General features: G+C 41.6%; 1 protein-coding gene across 1 annotated transcript; it reads right to left on the bottom strand.

Annotated features, from left to right (window-relative positions):
• Positions 1-419: 419 nt before the first annotated feature.
• Positions 420-22,711, bottom strand: plekho2 (pleckstrin homology domain containing, family O member 2). Its single transcript, XM_079339214.1, has 7 exons — positions 22,334-22,711; positions 10,787-10,936; positions 10,420-10,542; positions 5,024-5,128; positions 4,799-4,897; positions 4,338-4,649; positions 420-4,230 (listed from the first exon to the last, which is right to left on the bottom strand). Exons 1-7 carry the CDS (start codon positions 22,340-22,342, stop codon positions 2,911-2,913), a joined length of 2,118 nt encoding a protein of 705 aa, XP_079195340.1. The 5' UTR covers positions 22,343-22,711; the 3' UTR covers positions 420-2,910.
• Positions 22,712-22,874: the final 163 nt, after the last annotated feature.

The following is a 22,874-nucleotide window of genomic DNA, read 5'->3' as shown; positions in this document are numbered from 1 at the left end:
CTTCCGGTTTGAAAGTAAACCTTTAATGATCACATTATTTCTTATTGATTTCTAAGTAATGGTTTAGTCGTATAATATGCAACACACACAGCCTCTGGTGTCTGAAAAGTTAATCATTATTAAAAAAAAGTAAACCACTTGCACACGAGAGGCTGTGAGAATAAGATAATCCTCCTATCTAGAGCACATAATAGGAGCGACAGGCTTGAGGAGGTCAACATGCTCCAGCTGTGATGACCCTGATGAAGGTCACGGTCTAATTTGTTTATAAAGTTGATCTCCACACTAAAAGTGTTGCTGGAGCTTATTGATCATGGCAGTTCAAGATGCAAACCCAGAGAACTTCCACCTGAGAAATAAAGTCGAATGACGTCCATTAATACATTTAAATGACAAAACCACACGAAGCAAACATGAACACATTGTTTCCCTTTGTTTATTTGAGCAATAGAAAATGTTATCAAAGAGTACAAAATGTTAGAAAATCTTCTTACATACTCTGAAGGGAAGATTGTTTGGAAAGAGCTTTTAACAAAGCGTTGGATAAAACCAGGGGAAATCCTTCATGCAGAGACCCCCTGCAGGGAAATATGACTGATGAGCAATTATTACAGGTGTGTTAGTGAGAGCATTAAGTGCTATTAAAGGGAACATCACTATGATGAACATATTATTAATAACAAAACTGTCTACTCATTCTTCTTCTATGTACGTGATTAGATTAAAAAAAACACTTTTAGAAAACTCCTGAGCTATGTTGGTAAATGTCCCTCAACAACACACAACATGTAAAGTATGTACAATATCAAATCCCTCATATAAACTGACAGTTAAAACATGGGAACTGAAAAGAAGAACAGAAACAGAAAAAGATTTCTGTAAGAAAATATTAAGCTGCGTATGATTTGGTATTTACAAATGTTAGTCATCTTGCAGGTTCTCAATGAGTTGACTGACAGCATTGTACTCTCATATTCTTATTCATTCTCAAATTAGTTATCAGGTAATTATCCTTGAAATGTCAGGTATGAACAAAAACATAAAACGGACAATTAAAATGAAGCTGTACGTTTAGCTGCAGTGAAAGTGAAACTAGAAAGAATTGCACGTAGTTAATTATGAGCAAACACTTACAAAATCTGCACAATAATCACAAATGAGACACTCATGTCATTATTCCCAAGTCCGTCCACTGACTGCTCACTAAACCCTGTCCCCTTCATGCCACTTCAAGCTGGCAGCCAATACTCGGTTCTTCTAAAGTGACACTCAGCCATCACCAGCCGGTTATAAACAAGAGTACATTTAAAAAAAAAAAGAAAAGCTGTGCCCATTCAAACAGATTTACATTTACAATAACGTGGGAAAAGCTTGATCTCTGAGCCTCCGCAGCAAGTATCCACATGGTGGGCAAACACCGGCTTGTGTTTTTACTGGGTGGGGCTGTTTTTGTGTCCTTTAGTGATGTGCAGTGAAGAGAGGATGAAACTTTTAAAGGTGCGTGTGTGTGTGTGTGTGTGTGTGTGTGTGCGTGTGTGTGTTTGCTAGGGGGGGTGTCATTATTTCTTTGCTGAAAAAGAGTCCAATTCGAAGGCAAACAGCGACACCTGGTGGCTCACAGCAGCTCTTCACGTGCGCTTGAATCACAACTTTACCTCCGATATTAACATGGTATCCTGCATGCTACTAAAAGTTTCTACTTTAGTTCAGACTTTTTTGCTGCTGTATATTTATTTGATGAACGTATGGTTAATACTGTATTTATGGCATCATCACAATAACAATGTGATGTTATCAAAGACTGATCGTGATGTGAGAAGCCAAAGAACCATGTCGACTGAAAAGGTTCATCCTTTTTTTTGCAAATCTGAGTCTGCACGCGTCTACAGCTATTCAAGACATTTTTTCGCGTGTTATTTCTATGCACGAGACGTAACGTGAGGTTTTATAACTTTCTGCAAAACATGAGATAATGATGCATCTGTTGTGAATAATATCTGCAGGGCGTCTTTCACGGCACGAGCTTCATCTGTCACCGTCCTTTTCCGCCTCTTACCCTCAGACATTGTATCAAACAGTGTGGAGCTGACATGTACGTACAATGAAGCTGTATGTACACTATCAAATGCTCTCTGCGTGGTTCTTTGTTTTATCACGAAGCTCCATCTGTGAGATCATTACCTGGAGTTCATATAAACAGCCTGGGTCTGTGTCTCACCTGTCAATAATCCCACTACTGTACTTACTCTGTTGTGTAACTTATCATACCTTATGATATCAGGATTTATGCATTTCCCTTTTTTTAATTTATGTATTTTCACTTTTTTGTGTACTTCTTCATTTGTATTGAAATGTTGGCGCAACAACATTGTATTTGTTTTTATCTTTCTCAAGTATATTACACAGTGATTTGCTTTCCCACTGTAGCACTGACCTCTTAAAACTTCCACAAAAAAAAAAAAAAGTTTGAAGCACAGCAAGAGCAAACAAAGACATTTGAGACGGCTGACTTCTCTTCTTTTGACATCAGCTCCGGCACATTGGATTGAATCTGTGCTGTGAAGCTTTGGTGCGCTCAGCTGATCTCCAGCTTGCTGCAAAGGCTTTGTTTGTGATGCTCAAGTACTACTATAGATAGAAAGGTAATAAGCTTGACCAAAGATTTCACATTGCAGCAAAAAGACACACTGTTCAATAAATCTATTATACTTCACTCTGGTGTTTCTGGATCTGGAACAGACACAAGAAAAAACCCTTTGTATACATCAAATATTAAGCCTCATACAAACTCTACAGGAGGTGGAGAGATCTCGATCCTGACAAGGCTGATGTACTTATAAATGGATAATTACTCTGTAGGAGAAAGGTTTAGCGAATGGTTATCTAAGGACTATCTGCTCTGAATGCCTTTCACCAGCTCTTCCTGACACTTGAGTTCTTTGCTGGTGTCAGTTTCTTGACCTCTCGGAGCACATGGTCGGCCGTCTTCAGCTTCTCCATGGCCTTGGTGAGTAGGTCCTCCGACGCGGACTCCCCGTCACCTCCCTCAAGAGACACTTTGCTCATGAGCTCCCTGGTCTTTTCTATCTCCATCGCCACTTCAGCCTCCAGCTTCACGACGTCCTCAGCTGGCGTGGCTTTGTCTTCGGCCTTGGCTCTGGTCTGCTGTCCCCCCTCAGTACGGGCTGAAGAGACGGACAACAGATCTCCAATGGAGGCTGACCGAGCCTTGGCTGAGGGTTTGAGAGGAGGAGTGGGCTCCGAGCGTCGTAGTGGAAACGCCTTTGATGCAACCTGAGGCTTGGGCGCCACCTTGGGGTGCCTTAAGTGAACAGAGATCGGAGCGTTGTCCTCGTTGGCGTCCAAAACATCCAGGGCGCTGTTGCTTCCTTTCAGAGCAGCCGTGGACGCTGCAAGTGTGTCTTCACTCACGGAGCTTTCGCTGTCATCGTCCGAGTGCTGCCCGCTGTCCACAGACTTCTCCTCCGCCTTCTTTTTCTTCTCCCCGGGAAAGTGACTCAGCAGAGGACTCAGGCTGAGGCTATCAGCAACCGGATCGCTCAAAGAGACAGCGACTGTGGGGACTTCACTCTTGGGCAGTGTCTCTTCTGCTGGAGAAGAGCAGGCTGAGGTATCTGGAGCATTTTGCAGCAGTGCACTAAGGTCTTCGCCCTCGTCAGGCTGAGCAGGTTTCTCAGGCTTTTTCTTGGTGACAAGCGGAGGAGAACGACTCTTTGCGAGTGGCTCCGTGGGTTCTTGCGGTTCACTGTCGGCTTCTGCTGATTCGTCTTCTGAAACCTGTCCTTCTGCACTGGGACTCTGAGAACCATCGCCTTCTTCGGGAACCGACTGCTCTGCCTCCTCCGTTTCCAAGGGTGTTCCTGTCACCTCCTCCACTTTTTCCTCCTCCTTTTTCTCATCAGCTGAGCCTTGAACCTCTTGGTTCAGCTCCTCAGGAGGATTGGAGGGTTTCTTCTCTTTGCACGGAGGGGTTGGAGGGTGGGAGTTTGGCCTGGACTGTGAGGCCTCAGAGAGGTTGCTGGTGGAGCTGCCTGCACTGGGTTTGTTTGGAGGGGTTGGAGGCGGTCCAGACTTCTTCTTGGAATCTGGACTCTTTTCAGGCTCCTTCTCAGTTTTGTCCTCCTTTGAAGCTTCTTCTTCTTCTTCTTCTGCTTTGGGTGAAACACTGGGCTTCACCTCTTTAGAAGGAGGCATTGGCGGCTTTAGGACCTTAAAAAAACATAAAAGTAATATTTCAAAGGTGATGTTTATCAAAAAGAAAGACATACCCATAAATCCAGCATGGAACCAAAAAGGTTAGGTAGAAATATACAGACCTTTTTCTCGGCTCCGTCATCCTTCTCAGGTTGGTCCTCAGGAGGTGAGCTGGCTTTAGCCTCTTTGATGGGGGGCATGGGAGGTTTGAAGACCTTTTTCTGGGGACTGGCCTCTGGCTCAGTCTTTATCTCTTCCTCTGGACTTCGCTCAGACTCTTTCTCTGTGTCTTTGCTGTCTTTAGATGGGGTCACTGGTGTTTTGGCCACTTTTTCAGGGCCATCAACACTAACATGGGAGGTCCCATTAGGAATTGTGGCATTCTCAAGATCAAGATCCAATCGCAGGATACCGTCCGAAGACACATCAGCTACCTGCAAAGCAATAAGAAGAAGACGTGAGCTTGTAGATCCTGAAAAACAATGAAGAGAGTTTTCTGTTCACATCTTTACAGCAACAACTTTTCAAAATACAACATGTGTTAAGAGGCTTTAAACAGGGATAAAGGGATTGACACACAAACCTCTTTCATGTGGATCCTGGTCGGAGGCCGTCGATTCCGGTTCCCTTTGGGTCTCGTTCGTGTTACATGCTCTAAATTACTGCTGTCGTCAACCTTCACCTGTGAAAACATGGAGCTTGTTCATTAATCAGTGGATTCATTTATTGGTCACGTATCAGTGAGAAAGTCCTTAACTGACAATCAGAGGCACATCTGGTTCTGTGTGGGGATTATACAGATGTTTACCTCGTCAAAGATTTTGTTCTTAGCTCGATTGATGCCATCACTCAGGGCTTTAATCCACGCCTCCTTCTCCTCCGCAGTCTGAGCTTGAAACTTCACATCATGGACCTGTCAGCCACAGAACAGTCAGTCTTAGTTATATAATAAGGTTCATAACAGAAGGTCAAACACACAACAACAAGTGTCAGGGATCCATCACAACAGTCTGACTGTTATCTTTCATAACGTGGATTCAATCAGCTACATTTGGTGCCTTTATTCGTGACAGACAGCTCTGTGGGCCGGACTTTAAAATGTGCTCGCAAGCAGCATGATGTGAAGGAGTTGATGTCAGAGGTAAAATGTAATCATGAACTTAATGTGTGTATTTCAGCCTTGTGTTATTTTGTTTTGTTTATTGACTGATCATATGTATTCTATATAAATAGGAAGCTTTGGGGGCCAGTTCATGATCGATGATTGTTTTTGCACACATCCTGAAATCTGCAGCAGGTGAGTCATTCATTAACTATGTAATGATCTGCGTACTGGACATTACTCCTCCTTAAATGTGTTACAGCTAGCTAACAGGAACATGATGGTGTTGTACAGACAGTGATCTTCATTTAGCTCTAGATTCACTAATGTCTTTAGTTTATTTTATCAAACAAACCACAGAGACCATAAACAAATGATTCAACGACTTAAAGAGGTCAGAGGTGGATCCAGAGGGTGGCCAGGCTGCTTTAGTGTTGCCGCTGAAAAATCCTCAACTCTGATTGGCTATTTGCCTTTCCAGAGGTGGGACTTTTAGGGTTGAGTTGAAACAGGCTGCAGGTGGCTTTCTTTGTGTCTTAGCTTTTTACATTTCTTTTTGTTTGGACTTTCAGTTGTGACTTTTTAAAACAGTGAAAGAACAAAACTCATATGAATTTCATGTCAATTCTCTGATGTGTTATTTTATTACTTCATGCACACCCAAGTGAAAAACGCTCTGACTCTCCCAATGACTGGGATTACACACAGAGACTGTATGAAACATGGACATAGTCTCAGAAAGGTGTGTGAGAGTTTTGAAGCTCACCGATGGAAGTCGCCATATTGAACGTTATCTCAACGTAACTTTATTAGTTATTCTAGTAACAGATCCAGACTGCTAAAAAAAGCTACAATGTAAATGCTTGCAGTCTTATCATGCATAACTGTTATTCTTTAGACAAATCAAAACCAATCACTTGCATTGCCCCCCCCCCACCGCCCCACAATGTGTGCTAACAAAGACTTGAACTATCCAGATCAAAACTCTAATTAAAGAAGTCCAGCAAAACTTTTTTTTTTTTTATTAACCAGGATGTAAACATGTTTACTTCTGCTGAAAAATAGCAATATCAACGTGGGTGTTGATTTGTTAATGGCCTTTCCTTGGTTTTAGCCTCAAGTGGGCACTCGAGGAACTACAGTTTTTTTGCATTTCTGAATTCTTTAATACTCTAGTTGTAAAGTATGACTTCATTTTGTCTCTCCCCTCGAAGAAGAATGCAGGTTAAGGCACTTCTTCTCAGCAGTAGATATTCAGTTTTCATGTGACGTCACAAACGTAACATTGAACAGCTCGTCTGAAGAACGCAGATACAAAAACAAACGTGTGCTGTTCATCAAAGTCTTCAATGCGTTTCACATTAAAAGCCTCTTAATAAAGCATTAGTTAACTGATTTCCTCATTGTCTTCTTCAAACTTAACTCTTTAATAACTCTTATTTTTTACATTAAATATGCTGACAGGTACAAAGCAGTTACAGGTGCCGGGTCGTGAGACGCACAGACACTGCCGAGCAGCTTGAAGACTTTCTTTGTCTCTTTGGTTTCCCTCAGACGTGCCGAGTCTGAGCTTAGGAAGGTTGCCCCGGAGAAACCAAACGGCAGCCAAGAAGCTCTTCACATCCTTCACACTTACTTTATCCACCCTGAACGAGCACAACCAATCACCGACTACCAACACATTCAGGAGCTCAGAGTCGGACGAACAGAAAACTGTTTTCAACGTATGAAAGTGATTGTTTTAGGAATTGAAATGGCATCATCTGACATTTCCCTTTTTCTACTTCCTTCTACGGAGAGAAAAACAAAGACTATCGATACAAAGACAGCTGCTGTGATTTATGTTTAATAAAATCACATGAAATGAGCGAGTCACATGTACGGAGGAATCAGCTGTTAACAGTTAAAAAGAAATAAAGAAGATACAAAATGTGAACGCCTGCTTGTAGTTTTAATGTTTTTAATGATTTTCCTGTTAACCGTGATTTATTTACAGACATATATGTCTTCATGTGTTCTGTTTGTTCCCCACATGGTTGAAGTCACGGTTTTCATGTGCAGGATCATTGTAAAACTTGACAGGCTTTTGTAAACAAAGTTGTTGTTTAAATTTACTTTGTTTATTTTCTAATCTCCTCTGCCTTCGCTTCTTATCTTGGCAATAAAAAGAAGCTGTGTTAGACCACTGGCGAAGATGTTTTGGCGACCCCTGTGGACAAAAGCAGGAACTGTAATCTCTTTAATAGTAATGTCCTGTAAAAGTGCAAGAAGTATTTCAGACAAAAGTCTTTATTCATAATTAAAAATGTATAATGTTCAGCTTATGATAAATCTCAGACGAGGAAAACTCATTTAAACGCTGCTTTGGGTTTTGGTCAGTTAATTGTCTTGTCTGACACTTCAGGAGTAAAATGTAACTAACTCTGTAGAAATTATCCATCTTCTCTCTGATGGTCTTGTTTGCTTTTATAGGTCTTAAAGAGTTAACCTGTATTTATTGGACACTTGGTGTCTTTAAGGTCATATGTTTGTTTCTAGAGAAGCAGCATTCCCTGTAAATCACACATCAGCGACATGTCGGTGTTGTTCAGCGAGGTGTGAAAAGAGCAAACAGCGCAGTGACAACGTTCTCGACGGCATCACTGTTAAAGAAATAAAGTGAAACAGTCGAAAACCAATGACGGGCTTTCAGAGGACATCCAGAGGGCACGTGAATACGATTCAGTTTCCAATCAGTTAAAAGCATCAGTTTTTCCAAACAGATGTCCAGATCATGGAGAGTCGCAGGTTGAGAAACATCTGTGCATGACTCACTCTGCAGCTCTGCCACTGAACACAGGCCGAGGAAAAGAAGTGACACAAGAGAGGAGCAACGCTGTGTGTTTGTGAAAAGGATGTATACCTCTCTCTCTCTCTCACTCTGACTCACTAACATGCTCACACACACACACACACACACACACACACACACACACACAAACACACTCACACACACAAGCAAGCATTGCAACTGTCCTCTTGTTTTGTAAGAGTCTGTCTTCGGCCTCTGAGCAGAGTTGAAAAAACTGTCAAATAAATAGAAGTAAAAAGAAAAACATGAAAGCATGAAACTGCCTGTTTAGATGCATCAGAGGGTTTTGTTTTCTTTATGAACCAAATCTGCAGATTATTCATGTGTGAAAGGAGGAAGAACATTTTCGACCGTGCATTAGACATTGTGCACAAACTAGTTTTAATTCAGCCCTCATTGCATTTGTCATAACTGACCCAACATGAGCGTTCATGTAAATTAAAGATACAGTCCTCTTGTAGCTCTGCGTAATCCACCCCTATGCTGAAATATGGGAGGTATTCTCAGTATCTCTCAGCACAGTTTAAATTAGGCTGCAGCCTGCTGTCACATGTTGTCACTTCCTCATTGAGGTTAGCTGCCTGTAATGTTTGTTGACCAGCTCAAACAAAATGAGTTGATCAGTTTTCAAGGTCTGCTGCTCTTTCAGCCGCTTGGCTCTCTCAGCGTCACACACCTGCTGCTTCAGTAGAGCTGCAGGTTTCACTGGCTGAACAAATGAAATGATTAAAATGTATCTAAACTTAACTATTAAATGTTAAAACTATAAAATGCACAAGAAATATGCAATAGGTAGTGAAGACTCAAGTATTGAGACTCCTGAACTCTGCTCTCTGTTTCCAATCAAATCTGCACTGAGAAAAGAAACAATGGTTCTGAAGCCCAAAGAGAGAAAGGTCAGTCAGTAAATGATACATAATAAGGTACAATAAGGATGTTCCTAAGCGACTAATTTCAAAGTCCATGAAAATGCAATTTTAATTCAGAATAATAGACGAGTCTGAAGGGTAAAAAAAAAAAAAGAAGCTCAGAAGACTGTTAATGTAAAAATAAAAGTACATTGGTTTGCTGCTTGTGGCTAACATTAGCAGTGCTAGCACGACCAGCCTGCCATCTAATGTCTGTGTTATTTCCTGTTACGTTGTTTGTACTTTGATCTCTGACTTGGTGCTTTGAATTGTGGGAAACAAAATGCAGCGAAGACTGGTCTGATGCATCATGTGAACAGGTTCAAACTAAAAGCATTTTAGTCCAATCAGTGTGTACCACTCGTACTGTAGGCGGCCTCAGAGTGGTGCAGTCGTGGGACGTTATCTGCATTTCTTGTAGAGTTTTGGCGGTTTTTGTTACTAGTTAGCTACTTTAGTTTAAAACATGTTTCAGATTAGTTTATATTTCTGCCTTTGCTTGTATTTTTTTTTACAGCCATTGTATTATAATCTCACTAGATTTCTTCCTCAGTTTCACTTCCTACACAAAGTATGGAACAGTAGCTGGATGAAGCCTTCCTGCATTTGAAGCTGCTCACGTGGACTGAGGAGGAATTTAAAACTTAACTGTGTTTAAAAGTGACGCTGACGATGAAAGTTTCTCTGCTACGTTTCAGCTCGATTGCTGCAGTCAAAGAAGCATCGCTGGACTTCTTTAATTACAGCGTCTTGCTTGCCCTGCTGGCACTGAGCTGCAACATGCACTGTTCAAGTTTGCAGCTTAAAGGGAAGTGCAAAATACCGCAGTTCCTTAAGTGTTTACTAAAGGCTGCCTTCAAACATGGCAACGGACCTCCATTATGTCCTGTATTTATATGGACAGGGAGGCTGAAGAGAGACAGCAGTTGTCTGCTGTGATGAAGACTGATGACCCTGGTACATTCAAAACCACTTAGTGAACCGGGATTCAAGAGTTTTATTTGTCACATACTCGTACAGATGTGCAGTAGCTCCAGTAGCTCATTTCTGTCGTGGTAATTCATCTTGATATTTTGTTTTAACATATGCATTTAGATTTTTGGAAAGGATAACTGTATGCTTTTATAAATACATCTGTGCATGGCTGATTGACTGACAGGTGAGATCTTGTAGCTGTTTGCTACGGAGGATTAACGCCCCGTTTCAGCTGACTGCACACATTGTAAACAACAAAAATTTGCGTTGCTGAATTTCTTGCATCTCCGTTCAGAGGAACTCCTTATTTCATCCATTACTGTGTCACATTTGACACACAGTTAGTTTTCAAGCAGCTCTCAGCTCACCTTGTTTGCAGACTTGGGTGATCGAATGAGAATCAGTCTGTGCTTCCTCTTAAAGGGGCTCTTTAAGTCGTGACATTTATCGTAGCTTTCCAGGTCAAGCCTCTCCAAACAGTTCTGCAGCTCCTGCAACACAGAGTGCAGATAAATCACAAACAAATTCTTCTGTAATAAATAGATCATCTCGACTCACAAAATCAACAAACCCTAAAAGGAGAGTTAAACAGCCTGCTCACCAGTGCTGTGTCCTGTCCCTGCAGTCTGCTGTTTGTGTTTGGACTCTTTAAATGATATTACAGCAGCAGTAGTAGTAGTGTGCTTTCTGGTGCACATCTGTGAGAGTGTTGCATGAGTGCAGATGTTAACGTACCTCGTTTTCATACACCACGATGTCCGTCTTCTCCACATGGATGAAGCGGTCCTTGTAGCTGGCCAACAGTCTGCCGTAGCCCCTCTTCATCCAGCCAGCCTTAGCCAGGAACTTTGGCTCTTTACACTGGGCTGGGTCCTCTTTCCCACCCTGCAATGAAGTGGAAGAAGGAAATGACACATGAAACAAACAGCGTGTGTACAGGCAGAGTCCACCTCAGTCTCTCATTGTTACTCATGACAATCACACTTTCTACTAGGGGTGATCCCATAAAGTCAAATATCATCAGAGTCTCAGTAATTCAGGTCTCAGTCCACTCCAGCTACACGAGGAGTGTTTGATGATTTGTCCAGTTTCTCTAAATAGTTTATTCAGAGAATATCTTATAATGATTATCAACTTATTAATTAGGGCTGGGAATCTTTGGGTGTCTCACGATTTGATTTCAATTCTTCAGGTCACGATTCGATTGAGATTCAATTTTTGTCCGATTCAAGTCGATCCTGGAGTCATGATTCAGAGTCTCTTTTTGAATGAGTGCACACTTCAGGACCTGCTCCAGACATCTGTGAGACTGCCTGAATCTCTGCTCCATTTGGCTTCCTCCTGAAGTAAAGAGCTAGCTGTAGCACTTAGCAGGGAGTGACTTGAGCCCAAAAGAAACGTTTTTTTGGGGAAGTTATGAATGAATTTAAAATGTCAGAAGATAAAAATCTTGATTTTTAAATCCATTTTATTTTTTTCTCCCACTTCTAATATTTATACTTTTAATGCAGCGAGACACACTCACACTTTAAATCAACCTCCTTAGTGCGTGCATGAAGAAATCAGCCAAACGTGTTTATAGAAGCAGCGTATCCATGTTTTAAGAGTTTCATCAGATACAAGTAACATCAGTCATCGGCACAGTCACGTCCTATAGGCTGTCAGAACAGAAGGAGGCGCCTCCTTTAAACCAAGCAGGACGTTATGAGGGCAAAAAAGGTCAACACAACAGTTTGAGACAATCTGTGTTATGGATTCAATCTTTCACTGGATCTGGATCTTGTAGATTTTGATTGTTCTTGGTGGATTATTATGATCAGCAGAGAACAGTCAATGTTGAAATGGTCGGTCCAAAGAAGTCGTTTCCTTGTTGGTGGTCTGACAGATGTGGCGTTTTGATGGTTAACTCTGCACGCACTGAACAGTCAGTGTGTGTGTCTGCTGTGGTGGCCCTTAATGAAGCCACTTTAATGCAGACTTGATGAGTGAGAAGGATCAAGTCCACACATAGAATACATCACAGTTGAATGATGGGGTTAAACTGAAATGATAATATTGATCGATGAGCTAAAAACGCAAGAAGTCAACGACCTCAGGATGAAACAGATGTAGGTCTAAACATTTCAAGAATGTTTTACAGAAACAGTTCTGATGAGAGAGATTAATAGGAAAATATAGCAGACCATCGGAAGGATCGTATCCGCCATCTTTGTTTACGTTTGTAATCAAGAGATCTAAGGTAATGCTCATCCCTCGAAGTAATGCGACCGATCAACCTCAAAATCTAAAGAGGAGGTCTGCTCTTTATTTCAAACACTTCCCTTTTCCATCGAAGAAGACTTACCTGTGGTATTGCTCTTTATAGGTCACTGAATTAGTGCGTACCGGTCAAAAGAGGAACTCTGACTTGCAGAGAAGGTCACATCAGGTTTATGCAGCGAGGAACAAAAACAAAGTTCTGCTCACAACTTAACTGTTAAAACTGTCTAACCAAATCTGCCTTCGGATGAGGAAGGAGGATTTATGTTCTCTTAACATTCGAATAACTTCAGATCTTCTCTCAGATTTGATTTATAACTTTAAACAGCATCTTTTGTTTTGCTCGGTTCTGAAGTTGAACATTACGAGACAAAAACATTTCATTGCAAAATCTTTTCTTTCACAGATTTATTTTGACAACATTTCAGAAAGTTATCCAAAGCGAAGAGTCGGCTTTTTTTTTGCCTTCGTTTCGCCATCCCTAGGTCTTGACTTGGTCTCAGGTATGTCTTGGTCTCGGTCTCTTCGGTCTTGACTACAACACGAGTGTGAAAGCATCAGCATGGTGAGAAGTCCTCTCAACAACGAAAATGTTCGTTCAAGAATCACATACAGACTTTTCTACATTAACTGAGATATATTCAAATACTTTTCAGATGTGTTTATTGCGAATGCTTATCTTGAGATAGCTGTTAGCTGCTCTGGTCTGATCTGAGGAGATGTGCGGTAAGTGAGTGCAACTCAGCTCTGTTTACGATGCAGCCACAAAAGGCAGCATCAGTGCACAACATCAAGAACATGTTGCTAGGCAACATAACAAACAGCCACGAGGCTTCTGCAGTTCATGATGAATCTGTGAGCAAATTATAAAGTAGATGATGTGATGATGTACTTTACAATCATAATGAGAGCAGCCTTATACAGCCACAATGATCGGTTTTAGGAAGAAGCAAAAAAAAAAAAAAACACTTGTAAAGTTCCCGACAGCAACAAACAATAAGGATTGAAACAGCAGAGAGACCAAAGCAAAGGAGGAGCCGACTCAACTCCATCAGAGGTTTGAAATCTCTTGTCACATCCTGTTATCTCAACCTAATAATAATAAAAAAATGTTTTGAAAGCTGGAAAGCTGATTGGATGGATGATAATCGGGTCAGCATGTGGTAAAAAAAAAAGGCCCAATATTAATTTGATCCTGGGTATAATATATTTTTGAGACACAGTGCTCTGTTTTTACTGCTGGAAAAATAATGAGGTGAAAAGTCACCACTGGGAGTTTTAATCACGCTGTTACAAATGCATCAGTCCGATTGTTTCTCATATTAAATGTGATCATGTGTGATAAAGTGACTTTAAAAACTGAATGCTTTTTAAGAGGTCGTGCCAAATAAAAAAAATTAAAAAAATTAAAATGACGGATTGTAAGAAAGTCTTACACAAGCTTGTCTGATGTATTGGAAGGGGGATTTTAAAGGTCCACTATGTGAGATATCTTCACAATGAAATGATGTGATCAGACATGAAGGAAACATGCTGTGTTGAAGCTTCTCTGACAACAATGCAGCAGCCAGTATGTCCTCCTTCTAACTTTAGATTCTGCTCCTGAATGCTCTGGATTTGTTTGGACCAGAGAAGGTAGGCGGGGCTTTGAAGGCCGTTTTGGACGCCCCTGGGTTTGCCAGATATGAGAGCAGTTATCAGGTCAACAGGTGTTGCAGCGATGGAAGCGGGCAGTGGAACTGCTTCACATAGAAGTGATTGTACCCGAGCTAAAAAGCCTCTGCATGTTTCTAATAAGCTCCAGCAGCAGAAAGCTGCTCAAACTAGGATCAATGTTGGAGATGCTTTTGAAACATGGAGAGAGGTTAGAACGCAGAAAGCTTTACAGACCCATGCAGAGCTGGCTAAACACTGAAGCTACAGTGTCCACCACATGCAGAGCTGGCTAAACACTGAAGCTACACTATCCACCACATGGTGACCTGTGTGAGAATCCACTCTAGGCGTGGGACAGCTCTTTACAAAGTTGGAATTCTGACTGCAGTACCCATTTCAAACACTAGGTGTCAGAGTTACATAATGCTCCTTTAACTGTCAAGATATTTTGATGTTGTTTCCACAGAACTTTGGTCACCATAGTATCTATTGTAACTGCTGTGAGTCTAAGAGGATGACGGTCCAGCTGCTGACCTCAGCACAACACGTACGTATCTACATTTAGACGTGTGGAGTAAGCGCTCTGTAAACCCACATTCTCATTTTTTAGTGTGACTAATACGCAGATATTTGCAGGTGTCTGCAAAATTCACTGCCTTTGTTTCTATTTGAGGAACTTCCACAGGATATCTTTTTTCCTTTCCTGGGATTAGGTGAGAGGCCATCTTACTGTTTTTCCACTTTCACTTCAACTGCAAGTGTGTCTCCACTTTGAAAACAGCAGTGCAGCTGCAAAGAAAGCATGCCAAGTGAGGAGGACAGACATACCAGATGGAGAGCGAAAGGGGCAAAAATTTAAAAAACGCTTCTTTGTAGAAAAACACTTGAAAGTAGAGTGATAGTGCAGCCAGGAGAAGTTCAGCACAAAGACAAAGCAGGCTCACTGTGAAGTCTAGGAAAGCACCCAGCGGGTACTGTGTGGCCTTGGCATGCCTCTGACACGGCTGAACATGGAAAAATATGATGGTGCTGGTTGAAAGTGACCAAACCCTCCCAAAGGCGCAGCAGTGAGAGGTTTCCATTACTCAGAGCTCAGCTGACTCGCCCGGCCGTGCGCTGTGATAGCACGCAGTAGGTGAAGAGACTCATATTTATGAACTCACACAGGAAGTCTGCTCTGCACTGAAACTCAGGCTGAACCAAATATGTTAGCCCAAACTATTATCAGCCCTCTCTGTGGTGTTGAGGTGAACGTTGAGGTTACTTTTCTGCCATTGTGCAAAATGAAACGCAGAGACAGGTGGTTATGCATGTTATAAATTTACAATATGCTAAAGCTAACGTCGGTCATGCATGCTGGCCTGGGTCTTAAAAAAAAGAAGAAAAGATTAGAGCTCAGAGTTATGTGGAAGAGGCACACCTTAGCCAACATGTGTTTCTGATGAGGATTTAGGTCTCGCAGCATCTGGCATTCATTGATTTTTTTACACTGACCTGCCCAGCTTGAACTCACCGCAACCCTCACTGGAGCTTACACTTCCCTCCCACTCACCCCAGCTGTGAGAAGACAGGACCAGTCCGCCATTCTGCTGCTGTTATTAACATGTTATTATTCTAAAAAGAAAACCACGTGACTGGCTGATCAGCTGACTCTCTGAAAGATGTGAAATGAAAAGCAAGAAGCTCGGATTGAAATAACTGCGCTGAAATGATCACACTGAAAGATTCGATTAACTAGAGTCTATTAACAGATTCAACTTCCTTTGTGTGTGCCGTTGCTGCCAATGTTGTCACAGCCAAATGTACTACAATAAAAAACAAACACAGGAGGGGTTGATAGAACTGTCCACACCCTACAATCAGAAAGTCAAGCAGGCTCAGTCTCTGCTCAGAGTCGTATTTTGATTCCTGAGCAAGTCAGTCATGTTTCAAAAGTCTGCACTCCCAATCTCACAAACATTCAATCTTAACCTTTCATTTATCTTTAAGGCTTTGACAGAAAGTCTCTGTTTCTACAGAAAGTGGACTCCTAATCTGTGAATTTGACCTGCAAGATGAAGATGAAGACATGAATGATAATTCTGCTCTTTATCTCACTGTCAAACATCCCTCAGGTTTAATCAGGAGGAAAATCTAAAGACTCCCTATGAGGAGATGAACTCTTTACTCTGGTATCTTTAAAGCTGCTGCTAAATGTTCAAGCAGAAAACTGAGGGGATTATAAAAAGTGGGAAAAAAAGGATCAACAAAGTGAGAAAAGCAATAAATCCGGGTTTCTAAATATCTGGACAAGTTTTAATCCTGGTTTCGAGAAACCTGGAAATGATACCCCAATTTCTGTTTTTGATTCCAACCTTGAACCAGTTTGATTTCCTTTCTTTTAAGAACTAAAAACGTTGTTTTTTTAGTTACTTACTCTTCTGTAAAGTGTCTTGGGATGACATTTGTTGTGAATTGGTGCTCTAGAAATAATGAATATTGACTGATTAATATTTTGACCTCGTGTGCTGTCCCTGAGGAGCGAAGGAGAGAGGGAGGAAGCACACTCACATATGGACAGGGCAGAGGCAGACTTTGAGGTGAGACGAGTAATTCTCACACAGTGCCTGAAACTCGCATCATCTGTGTGTAAATTTAACATTAGAATCAGAGTCGATCGATGGAGGCCAAAAAGGCTAATTATTTGTGAGTTCTGGTCACCAGCCGGCCAATCGGAGAGCTTCTACAGGAAGTACTCTGATAGCAACCAGCTTAATGCTGCGCCTGAACACCTGATCCAGGTTTCTGATCGTTCTTAGTTAGTGCAGCAAACACATGAGATGGGGAGACGTGAACTGCAAATCGATGATACCTTGATAACAGGACTGGATGATAAATATTTTTCTCTTGATAAATTAGGTTTAAGAAAAATCCAAAAATTAAATGAACATTTTCTCTTGACATACTCTGAAGCCTTTTGACTCCCTCAGGTCACATCAGCAGCACCCTCCTTTACTTCCTATAGCGTGGCCCCGGGTATGTGCGTGCCAGCCACACATGTTTTGCTCAAGTTGCTCAGCTTCCTCCTGTAGTACCCTGAAACTGCAAAGTGCACGAGACAAGTTCGCAGCTCGCACCTCAACCCTGAAGAGAAATTCAGGTTACTTTATTAATCCTCAAAGAGAAATTCAGTTTGGTTTGTAAAATGTTGTGAATGAATTCAAAGAAATACTCATTTTTACTCATGTCTATGTGCTCAATAGGTTTTTTATCAGAAGAAAAGAAATGTGATTTTTTGTAAGGCCACCAAGATTCAAAAGAGAGCGCGCATGAATGCGTTTGTGAGCACGCATTACATTTCTAAAAGAGTTCATGAGGTATGAAAAAGACTGATAGCTCATGCAGGAAGTCTATTTTTACAATCCTGCCCTGACCATGAGAGAACTTTAATGCATGAAACATTGCACATCAACACCCACAATCTTCCTTTGAAACAGAACAGCCTGAGTACATGACCGTTAGTCACCAAACACTAACGCTGTCAGATACTATTCAAACATCTTCATGGTGAACTCATAGATGATAACTGAAGACGTGCACTGGTTAAATATGGTGAACGGCACATACAGCAATGAAATCATTTCATATCTGGGACATGTTGTGACCCTTTCTGTTTCATTGGATGTTTTTCTATTTACACAAAATAAATGGACTTGAGCATGAATAGCATTTAGCGGAAACAAGAGCGACTCTACCAGCTGAGCCGCTCTGACTAAAGTGTCTTTACTGTAAACGGCCTCAGTTTACTGGTATGTTGTAGCCATAGACGACATAAAGAGTGGACAGCGCAGTAATTCGCCTCAAGTGAAGCCACAGGACTGAGAGCTCCCCCTGCAGGCTGGCTGCAGGGTCGGTCATAAGCCCCGCCTCCTCATATTAATAGATGGGACATTGGTCAAGCTATAAATCAAAATGCATGTCAAGTCATTTTTTCTCAAACCAGGTTTTGTCATCATAGTTAGTTTAATGACGCCATTTGGTGTTCAATAATAATATATTTTATTTATAAGCACATTTCAGGACACTGCACAACACATGTTCAGACATCAGTTATTTGATGTTATAAAATGGTATAAAATGCAATCTGCAAAATGCAGGTATGATGTGCACCGGATTACAGGAGAAACCAAACACCAACACAAGAGTGCGTGAGCTTCCATAACCACGGCTGGACTTGATCCCAGCTGTCACTGGGTGACAGGGGTAAACCCAACCAGTCACAGAGCGGACATACGAAGACAAACAACCAGCAACACTCACATCTAGACTGACCAATTAACCTTAAGAGCATGTCTTTAACTGTGGGGGGAGGCTGGAGAGCCTGCAGAGAACCAAAGCATGCACTGGGAGAACAAACGCCACATAGAAGGCTCTAGAAGGATTCGAACCAGGAACCTTCTTGCTGTGAGGCAACACAGCCCACTGTGCAACCAAGGATGTTTAGTAAAACAAAATTCAAAAGCATGAAATACAGCTTTGCTTTCAGCACTGCAAAATCCTGCTTGATAATCTCTTTACTGTAGGAGTATCATAGTCTGATCCTGACTCAAACTACTAGAATGTGTATCAGCAATAAAAGGATCGACGAGGCCCATTGGTCCAGTTTTATGCAATTCTATGTTTACAACAAGCACATGTCTGTACACATCAACACGCCACTGTCAGCGCAGCAGTAAGAAGGTGAACTTGGTGAAATTGATAATCCTGGCGCTGCCTGCACCTGAGACCAACTTTAAAGCGTACGTGTGGGTGTGATGCTCAAGGACAGAAAGCTCTGCTCGTCCTTGTTGGTCGGGTCAACGCGTGATTTGAAGTTGACTTCTTACTTGGCTGCACTTTGTAGTCGCCGTTGTGTTAACAGCTTTGTGTCGCCACCCAAGCTGCTAAACTGTGTGTCGCATATTATCTGTTTAATAACGCCAACAGAAGCAGGACATAAATCCCAACAACTGGCAGCTCTGCATGTTTGTACTGGAATAGAAACAGACCTGATATTAAGAAGGCTGATGTGGGAAATATTTAAGAATATAAAAGAAATAGAAACAGCACTTCTATTCAATCCTAAGTGAACACTTGTACAGTCAGTAGAAACCATGTCTTCATCTTTCCATCTCTTGAGGACTTTTGTCTCATCAAGTGCACACATTCATTCACTACTGAGGCTCTTTCTTTTTCATTAAAGCACTTTCCCAGAATTTCCAGCAGTGCCCCAGTAAGACGATGCACACACACACACACATCCATTGTGCAGCAGAGGCCTGGATAGCACAGCGATTATGAGAGAGGGTTAATTGTTTTGTGCCTGACACATAATGTGGCAGTCTGTTTCCTTCTGGCTGAATGGGTCAGGCTGACACGTCACACTCTGCACTCCGGGTCAGCGGGATGCTGATAAATGGATGAGTCAGTGCTGAGACGTATGCTCATCATGGCACGCGGTGGGTTTCAGGGGGGAAAAGTAAAGAAAGATAAGAAAGAATGTGAAGCAGAGAGAAGACCAGGAAACAAGCACATATTCAAAGTAAATAGAAAGAGAGAGGAGCCAAACAGCTGTTGGTGGGAAGCCAGCCATGGACAGGGAGCTCAGACTAACACACTCACCAACACCACGGGCTGACGTCAGTCTTTATCATTTATTCTACAATAAACTTCAGAACCATTAGCTTTGTCCAAATGTGCATTCCTGAAAATATCTCATAAATCTTCCTAAGTTTGCTTGTTCACACATGCACCTGACAGTGGGCGGATATCTGTCAGACAAGAGGGCAGAACATGATACACAACGAATGACGCGGAAATGGTGAGCAATGCTGCGTGTTATTTCACCTATTCACGACCGACAGACAGACAGACAGACAGACAGACGGACAGACAGACAGACAGACGGACGGACAGACAGACGGACAGACAGACAGACAGACAGACCTTCTGTTTCCTTTTAAGGAAGTCTCACTCCTATTGGCCCGCTCCCATCTTCACTTTAGGAATCTCCAGCCAAACTGGACGTGATGTTCTCACGTCATAAAATGTCCATAAATCTTGCTGCACAGGATTCAGAACAATTTGCAAAAAAAAAAAAAATTATGACCACTGCATGCAGAACATGTAGTAAGATGGGAAGTTCTCTGTGGTAATGTAAATGCCATTGTTTTACATTTCTTCAACAAAGCTCACTTCAGTCTGTTGATAAGGTTCATCTGATCTGTGTGTGGACAAAAATCTATTCAAATCCCCAAACTATGAAAAAGAAGTTAACCTCTGGCTTGAATTGTAAATGTTAAGCTAATGCAAACATACTTTATAACTACATTATTTCTAACAGCCAGCAGGTAAACAGCCTTTTACTTTTTAGATGATTTGTTACCTCAGTAACTAACTCACAAGTTTATGCTCTCTATCTCCTTCTTGAGTGTCCTCGAGCACAGTTCTACATTATGGACCCATTTAGAGGTTAATTGACAGCAGAGTAAACCAGTTTCAAGGGGCATGGCTACCTGAGATTGACAAGTTACTATGGCAACAATCTCTCAACCAGAAAAGACTTCAATCAAGGTATGAAAAACAATCAAGCAGGATCCTCCGAGGTTAAAAATTAAACCAAAGCGGAAATGCAAAAAAACGCACTTACAGTGTCCAGTGCATTCACACTGCAGCCACAAGTGAGCTGAGTCACATTTCTTATGAAAGTGTGAACAGCAGAAGTCATATGAAATCTGATTTTTTGGGAAAGTTTTGGGCCACTTTCATTTCATATGTGATTTCCACAGAGGTCTGATACAGGACACATTTAAGACATCCAAACAAAACAAACAAAAAACACATTCTGCATGCAAATGGCATGTTTAAATTCCCTTTATGACCGCAAAGATAAACATGTTTACAGCCTTCAAAAAACTCATTTGGTCTATAAAGCTCATGTCTTTACTGGCACTGAAGCCGTGTGCAGGAGGATATCTTTCAATGTAATCATTCTAACAATATGCCATCGAATAAACACATCAAATGCAAATATTACTGAAAAATGTTGTTACTGGAAATCCTCTCAGTGCACAGTGAAACTTTCGTTTTTAAAAAACGCTCTCTACTTCAGCTCAAACTGAAACTTGAGTTCTTTTAGTGTCGACTTCACTGATGTGCTCTTCAACATGTGATTTTAATTAACACCTCACAGTTATTATTGGGTTGCCAACCAGCTTTGTTGCTGTTTTATGAGGATACTTCAGAGTGGTGTTACATGAAGGTGTAGATGAAATGCTTGAACAGCTTAGTTTAAGGGTTCAAACACCTTGTTGGTGTTGACACATAGGTGAGGGAGCTTTTACTGCGTGCATCTTCATAAGTAACAGGCCATTTATGTTTCTCTTTAACTTCCGTTTTCTTGTCTGCTTCCTCAAAAGTCAAATTCCCCCTGCATGTCATTCATTTCTTTAGTAATAATGTATTAGTGTCTGCGAGATATTTAAAGAAAATGGGCAAAATCAAGCAGAGAATCAAATAAAAGTCTGTCTTTTGATGATCTGCTCAAATATCACACAACTTCAAGCTTCACGTCGTTAATCATAAACACAACAAATTACAACTTCATTGATTCAAAGTAAGACACTTCCAAACCTGTGCTAACTTTTTTAACACAGCCAAGTTTTGATCTACAAACAGGGTCCTTCAGATGTGATCTGATCCGTCCTCTTCTTCAGAAGTTAGACCTGAGTCTAAGGGTGTTATCCAATACTAAATGTTAAAATGCAAGTCATGTGGGGTCTGTAATGGGAATTAAAATTAGGCCGAATTTACAATGGATCCCTCTAACATCAAACACGACCTGAACCACTTTAAAATATATATATATGTAAGCATCAATATAAAGCGCGAAGGTTAAACGTGGTGTTTTTTAAATGCAGCTCTCTCTCTACGTCTGACGGAGTCTCTGATGGAATCTGACCAACAAGTTGATGCAACACTTTGACAGGTGGGCAGGTGCTTTGTGCCAAATGTTGTCAACTTTGGATGAGTGCACCACATAGTTTGGCATCTCTACAACAACCAAAAGTAACTTTTTACTTTAACTTTACACCAAAATATCGGCTTTGTTTCCGCGCAGCCTGCTTTTCTATGGGCCCCGGACTCAGCTCTTGTTATTTGGTCGCACCCTTACACAGTAGGTACTTCACAACCGTGATTTACGCACAAGCTCACTGGGTGAATACTTGATGAAGTGTCCTCAGTCATATCAACCCTGTGATTATTCATTTGCAAAGGCAACATGAAGCTGCAACAAAGAGCGAAGCAGCGCACATAGAGGCAGATCAGGGACTGGGAGGCTATACTCACATCTTCCATGATAAAGGACCAAAATCCGTTATGCGAGTGTTGTGTAGCCTCAGTTCACTCGACGTCGCCCTTTATTATTCTCCTCGCCAGAAATCGTGATCTCCCTCGTTGGTCGGCAGCTCACACATTTCCAAAAGCAAACGTAAAAGCAGAAAAAAAGGGAACCGTGTTGTTTTATGACACTGTAGGCTCGTCTCTTTTCCTCTTTTGCCTCAGAGCAAAAAAAAAAAAAAAAAAAGTTCGAAGAAAAAAGTTTGGTTTCCGGTTGAAGCCTCTTTTACACTTCTTGAATTGAAGAGTCCATCGAGGAGGAGCTGAACGCGAGCAGCAGCGTCTGTGCATGCATCATCCTCTGCACGATTCCCGACACAGACTCACAGAGTGAACACGGCCGACAAAAGTGTGGAGGAAAGTTTGGCAGATATGCTTTGCATGAAGTAGTTGCAGTTTCCTGCGCGAGGATCTGATCTGTCTGCAGCTGCAGCTGAAGCATCCACTGAGATTCATAGAGAGCACATTCATCTCATCAAAGACTTTCTCT

Source organism: Symphodus melops (assembly GCF_947650265.1).
Source record: "Symphodus melops genome assembly, chromosome: 3".
NCBI classification, from domain to species: Eukaryota; Metazoa; Chordata; class Actinopteri; order Labriformes; family Labridae; genus Symphodus; species Symphodus melops.
The sequence above is the reverse complement of the archived record's forward strand: the minus strand, read 5'-3'. Positions and strand labels throughout refer to the sequence as shown.

Excerpts from the sequence above, each read along its gene's own strand:
- plekho2 (XM_079339214.1), bottom strand. Across the intron at positions 10,543-10,786 it reads TCGTGGTGTATGAAAACGAG|GAGCTGCAGAACTGTTTGGA; the intron begins GTACGTTAACAT and ends TCTGTGTTGCAG. Across the intron at positions 4,898-5,023 it reads AGAACAAAATCTTTGACGAG|GTGAAGGTTGACGACAGCAG; the intron begins GTAAACATCTGT and ends ATGTTTTCACAG.